The sequence below is a fragment of the Vanessa atalanta genome, chromosome 4, assembly GCF_905147765.1.
Source record: "Vanessa atalanta chromosome 4, ilVanAtal1.2, whole genome shotgun sequence".
NCBI lineage: Eukaryota > Metazoa > Arthropoda > Insecta > Lepidoptera > Nymphalidae > Vanessa > Vanessa atalanta.
Window position 1 is genome coordinate 8,633,056 of NC_061874.1, and position 9,597 is coordinate 8,642,652.

The window sequence follows — 9,597 nt, forward strand, 5'->3', positions numbered from 1 at the left end:
TATTCTACGCTAATATCATATTCCTGTATTAACAACCACCGTCATGCAATGCGAATCATGTTGCGTTTTGTAAGAGTGGCACGGACGGCGGGACAGTCTGTGACTACCTTTACGTGTTTGCCCACAGTATATACCCGAAACTTACACAAGGATTCAACAACGGCTAGCGTTTCAAGCGCATAACTATGATACATAGCTTCTTCCTTAGACGTCACTCGGCTAATATACATAGTAACGTAGAACTGGTGTTGTAACAATATATCCGCTACTCCTAATTTGCATGCATCGGTATGTATTTCTATATTTAAATTTGGATCATATCAGAGCTAAAACTGGCTTGGAGCACAAATGTTTCTTTAACTTTACAAAACTAGCAACCTGCTTATCACTCCATGCCAACAGCACATTTTTCTTAGTTAATTCCGCTAAAGGGCGAGCTATAACTGCAAATTTATATATACATTTTCGGAAGTAATTACAAAGACCTATAAACTGACGTACTTCATGTACATTTCTAGGTTCAGGAAATTTTGAAACTGCCTTTAACTTTGGCTTTGTTGGTTGCAAACCGTCATGTGATATTTCATGGCCTAAATAAGTCACTTATTTTGCAAAAAAAAACACTTTTTTTATTTAATTTTAAATTTTCTAAATAAAATTTTTGCACTACAGATGCTTACATTTTTATATCGGAAGCAAAATCAGCCGAAGACAGGAATCAATCATCTAAGAAGGCAAGAATCTCATTTGCTGAAATGTCACTTTATAAAGATTGTGACATTTGTGTACGCTGTGTATTGAATTAAATATTTTATTGACCGTTCACATAAAGACAGAAGGTGCATTCGCTAAACCAAACGGCACACTCAGATATTCATTTTTTACTTACAGAGATTGGAACCTTGATACTAAAAATAAGGTTATAGATGTATTTTGGATATGTCTAAAGCTTTCGATACTGTTCACATATAGCTCTAAAAAATATAATCGTTTGGCGTCGTTTGCACTAGTCATTTTCCCTCTTATATCTCAAACCGAACCCAACGAGTTAAAATAGGTAGCTGCTTAAGCTCACAAGTCACTCTCACATTTGGCGTGCCCGCAGGGCTATCTGTCCTTATAGTTTCTGTCTGAGAGCGGAAGAACATTATCATGTGCTGAAGGATAATAACCCTAAAGGAATTCTCCGTTAGACAAGGCTATAAAAATGTAAAAATGCTGAGACTATCGAGACTACTTTTCTCAAACCCTTTCGAAAGCCAAATTGAGAGAGCGAGTGACGGAGTGAATATTCCTGCTTTCCAGTCCAACCGGTTTACCAGGAGATGTTCAGCTACTTTTACTAATATTGATAAAGCAATAGGACTGTGAGTTGCGTGAATTTGGATCTAAAGGGTTTTCCTGTTTTGAGAACGATCATGTAAAAAATTGTTCAAATACATACGATTAAAGTTAGCTCGCTGCCGTGATAAATCTTCATTATCTCATCTAATCAAATGATTAAAGCGCTTATAGAGAATAATTTTCTTGCTACCAAAATGTCGTTAGTGCCGTGATTTTTAGGGCACTTACGAAGCTTTGGTTTAATTTTGTTTATAATGAGGTTGTAGTTTTATAATGGAGTTATGCGTTCGTCTTGGACATATAGATGTTAAACTGTCCTTTAGTATTCAACCATCATATATTTATTTAACATCGATATATATGTACTTTTAATATATATATATCATCAATTACTATTACTGAGCGGCGGCCTTACCCATTGCGAGGCTCCGGGCGGTAGGTCTTTGCGAGGCCTCCTGTCCTTGGTGAAAAGTATGTATGTGATTCGAAAGTAGGTCGGGTTTTTTGGTTTAGGTATCTGTTATGTTTGATGGTGAAGTTATACAAATAAATAAAATTTGTGTACTTTAAAAATATTTGACATTGAAAGAATTACAAAATTAACAAATAAAGTAATTATAATTTTTTAAACTGAGGTTTTTGGCGTCTAACTTAGACCAAAATCTTTAATTAAAGCATGGGCCGAGAACTATGCGATTAAAAAACCGATTCAAGTGTTTCGAGGCGCGATAGATTATGTTCTGAATAAATGAATGAGTTAACTAACTTTATTTTAATTTACTGTTATTTTATAACCTTAATAAATCATTAGGGATCCAAAACAAAAGTTTTAAATAAAAAATCTATTTCAATTTTGGTTGGATTTTTGAGCGAGGCCCCTGCAAGAGCGAGGCCCCGGGCGATTGCCCTGTTCGCCACCCCCTAAGGCCGCCGTTGCTATTACGTATTATCACTTTAATTATTTACAAGCGATACAACTTTATTATGTTGGTTGCGTGACAACTACGGTTGTCACTCGCCAAGCGTCATATTACTTTACAGTGTGCGTGTAGTCCATTATTTTTTTCGGCACGTTCTCAACTCTGTCTGTCAGTTCCTCTAGACATATCACAATCAAAGATGCAATTATAAAAAAGTAACTTTCATGAGTGTCATATAAGACGGTGAATGGTGTATTTATAATAAGACTCGTTTTATAATTAATTTGCATTCCATATATTTTAGTATAATATTATTTTATGTAAATATGCAAGAGTAAACATGTATTTTATAAAATTTTATATTCTTTTATAATATATGTATGTAGTAATAAAATATATTGATAAAAATACACATTAAAAAAACATAACTATCACATAAAATTCGAATTTGTGCAAACATATTTAAGAAATTGGCACACATTAGATGTGTATTGAGCACAGACCAAACAAAGATCTTGAACCTATCCATCACGCTAAAACATGAACATGGATCAATTAAGTACATCATTACAAAATGAGAAGATATTATCTCATATAAAAGCTTTAGGCTACATTAAAAAATAAGCTATTCAAGTTTTTAACAAGTAGGTACTTATATACAACAACTGACATTGATAAACATTTTAATAAAACCATTACGTTACATGCATGAAATAACATTCGAGTTTATTATGACACGAAATAGCTTTAAATATTTATCTATATTTAATAAATCAGATCTAACAAACAAATATTAAATGTAAGCTTCTATTTGCCTCAAAAACTAATATAGTTATATCTAATATAAAACTACTGGTACACCAAAGTGATGCAACGCATCAGATCAATCATTTATGAGACCGTAGTTTTAAAATTAGTTAGTAAAATTTGACCTATAAATACAAAAAAGTAAAGTTAAAAGAAGCTTGTAATAATAACAACTATCATATAATAGCAGATTACTAGTATTATTTAAGTCGTGATTCACTTGTGACATTATAATTGCATGGAATTTTGTTAATTTCGCAATTAAGAAATTGTTCCGTACCAATTTCAATAAAATTGTTATTTCATTGGATATAGGTTGGGGTTTTTGTCAATCTGCCTTATTCGTAACAAATAACCAGGTCACGACTGATAATTAATTAAGAAGATCCAAACAATTATTTAATGACACTTTACCTTCGTGACTTAATGAATAAAACTGATCGAAATAAATAATTTAGAGAATTATCATAGACGTAGACCAGGTAATGATAGTATTTGTTTAAAATAATTATATCTAAATAGTTCATCAGTTTCTTTATAGACAATAATAGTACAATTAACATAAGAAAAAAAAAACAAAGTTAACGCCATAGCTTAAGGATTCATAGAAAGTTAGACATGTCTGTCTGAAAATAGAAACAAAATTTGTTTCTTCTGTACGATGCACAAGGCGACATAAAGTATTTCCGGATATAATAGATAGTATCTGAAGCAAACAAAATAAAAGTTAAGAAATAGACCAAGAAATAAACCATTACGTAATAAGCTATTGTTATGTGCAACAGTGATTATTTTTAAGTTTTATTTCGTACTTTTAAATTTACGGAGAAACTGGGCCAAATGTATTCAGTGAAAATATAATTCCACTGAAATTGTTTCCTAATATTGTATGAAATTGAGACGATGATTTAAATTCAGTTCAATTACAGTCACTAGTGAAATTATAATATCACAGCATTTAAAATAATCTGCGATACATTTAAGCATGACTAATGATATATGCCTTTCTCTAAGATTCGATATAATGATTCTTATGTCTAAATTCTTTGGAAGTTTTTTTATGTAGGTAACAAAACTGTAGAAATACAGTAATATTTTTTTATAACCTAAAATAGACTCCAAATGTAGTAATAAAGTAAACAACTATAACAATCAAAAAACTGTATATCTAAAATTGATAAATACAATTTTCCTAAACATAAAATCTTCAAAAAGTAAACTTTCTTAGGTTTAAAAATGAATTCTATAGAACATATATTTAATGCATAATATATATTATTATGCCTATTATTTTTCTTAATCTAAGTTACTTAGTTATTATTGTAACCAAGTCTTTCTTTTAAGCGAAAATAGATTTTCAGACTTGGTCTTAATACCGTTAGGATCATAATTAAAAGCACAAGTATTAGACAGGTGTATCTTAATATTTCTCCGAATGACCACCATGCAGAAAAAGTGCCCAGTATTATTGTTATAGTGCCTAAACAGAATGTAATGAGACCAAAAGATGCATGAACTAATTTTGTATAAATCGGTGCAAGGTATTCTTTAAGTTTAAGGCTATAAAGTGCTCCTAAGCCTCCCAAACTAGTGCAGACCATAAATATAAAAGAAGCTAATCCAAATTTTCCATGTAAAGATTTGAAGTGTTCTTTGTCGTTGATAATTTTATTTGAAAGTATAACGAAAAATGCAATTAAAACAAAAAGTACTGCTACTAATTGTAAGACCCAGTGACGAGCACTTCTGAGCCTAATGGGCATCCATTCAGTTGCCAAGTCTCCCGGAGTAACAGCATTCACAGCAGAAGTCATAAATATCAGCCACTGAAAATGAAAGATTTTTATTTTATTGAAAAGTAAATACGGTACAAAATTAGTATTATTTTACAATAACGTGTAAGTGGCAATCAAAATATTGGCGACCAGATTTTTAAATAAAAGACGTTAACGAAAAAAAGACGCGCAGACATAATTTCGATATCTCCGCAAATTAAGGTGGTCGAAATTGTATTATTTTCAAATTATTACGTATCTAGATAATTAGATTGAGGAAAAATTATGAAATCTACAATCTTCCATACAATAACATTTTTGTAGTTATTCTTTAGCCTAAATAGCGCCATGACCGTCCTTTATCTAAGACAATAAATGACGTTGGCCCATTGGGTATTCCTCAAATTAAGTGACACTTAAACATTCGTACAACTCAGAGTGCAAGTTGTTTTTGCTAATCTCCGCCGAAATCTGTTTAGAGATAGCAACTGCTGAATAATCCTCGCAACAGCCATTTAGAGGAAACGACTGCCAAGCTAACAGACCAGTTAACAGTCGTTGCGATGGCCTTAAGCATTTACCTCAGTTTTGCCAGAAAAGTGGCAAAGGGTCAACAACTAAAACATCTTGTTATATATGATTATAAAATTAGGATTTGAAATTTAAATGAAAAAAAAAATCGTTTAGAAAAACTTGTAAAGTTAGTTGTGAAAAACATGAAATTACGAATTTCCCGAACTATTTACAGAATTTAACGTAGAATTTCGCTATTGGAAAGAATTATATTTCTTTTATTGCTAGTAGTTTGCTACTATCAGAAAGAGGTTATTTCGTTAGTTCGGTTTTTTCTGATTCATGCAAAAGGACTGGACAAAACCATTAGCAGCTGCCATGTGTAAAGACAAATAAAGAAAATATATTAAAGACTTTATCAAGCAAACATACATTAATCCATTATAATGAAAGCAGATCAGATTTTATTGTGTGTTGCTTCACAATATATGCCAGGTATTATAAAAGAACATGATGGACGTTACTGTCCAATCTGACATGGTAGCGTCAAGAAATACGAACAAGCATAATTGCTCAGATAGAGAAATAAAATTTCATTAATAAATTAACGGGCAGAAAGTAGTAATAAAAACAATCATAATCCTTTATTGGATATATGAAGCATTAAGATACCCATTCCACATATTATTCCATCACCAAGAATGTTGGGACCGTCTTTACGATTAAATTCATATGATTATGATTCGCAAGAATGTGGATAAGGGAAGAATATAGATAATACTTTAGAAAATTAGATGATTTGTAGTCGATCAGTTACATAAGAACCATGATGGTATTGTCATGAAACTCTTTAGCTTAGACTGATGTAATACTTTAAAGGTCTCGATTAGTATGGCCTAAATAATTTTAATTATACTACGAATACATAAATGAAATAGGTACTGTTATTAATATCTATAAATAATAGATATATGCCGTTGTTGACTTTTCTGCATTTTTAACACCTACAAATCTCTCTTATTTTTTGTGTAACTGCAATATTTTTAGCAGCGCTAGCTTCTAAAAATATTGGCTAGGTCGCACATTAAGTTATATCTTAATAAATATGTAATCAAAATCAAAATATTCTTTATTCAAGTAGGCTGCTCATAAAAAAAGTTTCGAATCGACATGTAACACTGTTGAATTAAATTTGCTTTTAATTGCCACCGGTTCGGAAAGTAGATTCTACCGAGAAGAACCGGCAAGAAACTCAGTAGTTACTCTTTTCATATTCACATTTCTATAAGAAGTCTAAGTCCACGCTTTTTTATCTTTAATATATGTTTTTTTTTTGTTATAGGTGGCAAACGAGCAGGAGGCTCACCTGATGGAAAGTGACTACCACCGCCCATGGACATCTGCAACACCAGGGGGCTTGCAGGTGCGTTGCCGGCCTTTCAGGAAGGAGTTTCTTGAAGGTTCCCAAGTAGTATCGGTTCGGAAAAACCGCCGGCGAAAGCTGGTTCCACAGAGTGGTTGTGCGAAGCAGAAAATGTCTTAAAAATCGCGCTGCTGCTTTTCGGACATCTAGGTGGTGCGGGTGATATTTGGAATTTTGACGAGATGTCCAAAGGTGAAATTCAGCAGCCGGGATTACAATTCCTCGGAACATTCCCCGTGAAAAATTCTGTAGAAGATGCAGAGCGATCCAACATCTCTACGCAAAGCCAAAGGATCAAACAGATCGGAAAGGGCTTGATCGTCGATAATTCGGGCCGCTCTACGTTGGATACGGTCAAATGGAAGGAGCTGGTACTGGGGAGCACCCGCCCAGAGGTGAGAGCAGTACTCCATGTGTGGACGAATTTGTACCTCGTAGAGCCTTAGGCGATGGGCCTACGTGAAATACTGTCTTGCCTTGCTGAGCACACCGAGCTTTTTTGATGCCAATTTGGTTTTGCCTTCCAATTGACCGCGGAACTGAACGAGGCTCGAAATATCGACGCCAAGTATTCCGTGGCGGCTAACGGAATGGCCTCAAATCGTGGAGATACGACAAATGGTGTTTTTTTAGGCAGTTAACGCGCAAACTTGAGTCTTTTTGGGGTTGAAATGGACTAGGTTTAGCCGGCCCCAGTTCAAGACTTTGTTTAACAAAGACTCCCAAGAAATATTAGCACGGCCGGTGTATAAGGTGTCGACGGGGCTGTCGTCTGCATAACAGTGAATGTAACTGATTTGCAAAAAGTCATTGATATGCAGAAGAAACAGAGTGGGTGATAGAACGCAGCCTTGTGGAACACCAGCATTGACGAATTTTAAGTCGGAGCATGCACCATCGACAACAACCTTATATGTAATATATTTAATATATAATTTATCGTGTATTGAGTAATATGCCTTATTTATATATAATGTTTTTTTGATTTGAGCTTTAAATAATTCCATAGGCCAATTTAAAAATAGTTGTGGAATCTTATTATAGAAAGGAATACCATGTCCTAGGAAAGATGTAGTAAGTAAGTAATTAACTATGCGAAGTTGGAAACAAGGTGTTATAAGTTTACCTATCCTCCTTGTGTACATACAATGATTGTCACAGTTACTTTCGAAAACATCTATGTTATTGTGAATACACATAATTATTGTAAACATATAAATTTTATGATACAATGATTAAGAAAAATCTATTTTTGATAAATCACTACAAGCAAACAGGGATGTATATCAAACTTTAAATTATTAACTAACAAAACATAGTATCAAATTCCGCTATTACTCATTGGAGACATCAATAATAGAGACAATATATATGAACTGGTGTGCATACATGCCCAAGGCATATAATCATCCACCTTGAAATTAAGTCCCCGCATTTAAGCCCATATTAGGCGTTACTCTCCCCAACACATAGCCTAAGACTATGCACTTGCACAAGTCCAAGAGTACAGCAATAGAGAAGAAACCATTACAATATTTTAATTACGGGACACAGACTAGATTACGAGACCTTATCCTCATCAAATGTGCGACGAAAGAGCTATAAAAGCACGATAGTATATCCATGCATATTGATAATTGAAAATTAATGGAAGCATATTGAAAAGATTTAATTCATTAAATTAATTCATAGATTCAGCAAGCAATTAAAAAATCTTATACACAATTATTAGACAATACAATTATGAATTAATTAAACATTTTTGTAATCATAAACAATCAGGTATAGTTCCAAGGGTTTAGATTTGATTACTCAAAACATTTTTATAAGTTGAAAATTATTGCTCCACATCCAATGAGGCAATTGGGCAGTCAATTAAAATTTAGAACCTGAGTGCTATGTTATGTATGCTCTTTTTCAATAAATTATCCTTTCAAATCAAAAGATGTGATCTTAAAATAAAATATGATGAATGAATAGATGACCATTAAAAAAGTTAAACATGCAAATGCATATAATCTGGCCTCTGTTTATTAAATGTTCTTACTGATATGATCATAATTAATAAGAAAGTACTTTTGGTACCATTTTTAAGTAGTGCAATAGCTATTCTTTATATATATATTTTTTACTATACACATATACTACTATACACACTATACACATATATATATGTACTTGGACATTTTTGAAATAAATATTATGAGCAATTATATTGATTTATTCTAATGGCTGGTTTCTTTTGGACATGGACAGAGATTTATATTACTAGTCCACTATAAAAACACTTACCCCTAAAGACATCAGCGTAGGATGAAATGAGAACAATGATACTCCATTCTTAAAACAGCAATAAAATATTATTCCCGTGAACAAAAGAGCACATATATTGCTCAAAATATTTAAGTAACTAGGTTTAGAATTATTATTCGCTGATACGAGGTGAGATGTTTCCGATGTTCTTTCAACTGAAGGCATTTCCGTCAAATTTGTTGTGCTAGCACTCGGTATCTCCATCAAATTCTGCTTTTTTAAATAATCAAAGCCTTTCCACGTAGTATATGACTATTTCTATGTCGAAGATCGAAGAATATATAAATTTCCAGTGGCACTGACTATCTACTGACTACCCGCCTTTCCAAGCTATCAATGTTATTAAAATTGATAAGTGATAACCGAGACTTGAGTCACAGAATATAAATTACTAAATGCCAACAAATCCAACAAACCAACAATGCACATTGCACATTCACTCAGTTCAAATTTCAAAATCAAGAAATCAATAAAGCGTGTTACTAGATTTAAAAAATAATAA

The 9,597-nt window shown here is 32.7% G+C and overlaps 1 protein-coding gene across 1 annotated transcript; it reads right to left on the minus strand.

Moving 5' to 3' along the window:
• Window positions 1–3,408: 3,408 nt before the first annotated feature.
• Window positions 3,409–9,533, minus strand: LOC125077933 (transmembrane reductase CYB561D2-like). Its single transcript, XM_047690055.1, has 2 exons — window positions 9,075–9,533; window positions 3,409–4,897 (listed from the first exon to the last, which is right to left on the minus strand). Exons 1-2 carry the CDS (start codon window positions 9,297–9,299, stop codon window positions 4,382–4,384), a joined length of 741 nt encoding a protein of 246 aa, XP_047546011.1. The 5' UTR covers window positions 9,300–9,533; the 3' UTR covers window positions 3,409–4,381.
• Between the last annotated feature and the right edge of the window lie 64 nt (window positions 9,534–9,597).

What these genes read in the sequence shown, in the direction of transcription:
- LOC125077933 (XM_047690055.1), bottom strand. Translation starts at nt 9,299, where the DNA reads ATGGAGATACCGAGTGCTAGCACAACAAATTTGACGGAAATGCCTTCA. An exon ending in CTACGCTGATGTCTTTAGGG is followed by an intron (nt 4,898 to 9,074) that starts GTAAGTGTTTTT and finishes TTTCATTTTCAG; the next exon opens with TGGCTGATATTTATGACTTC.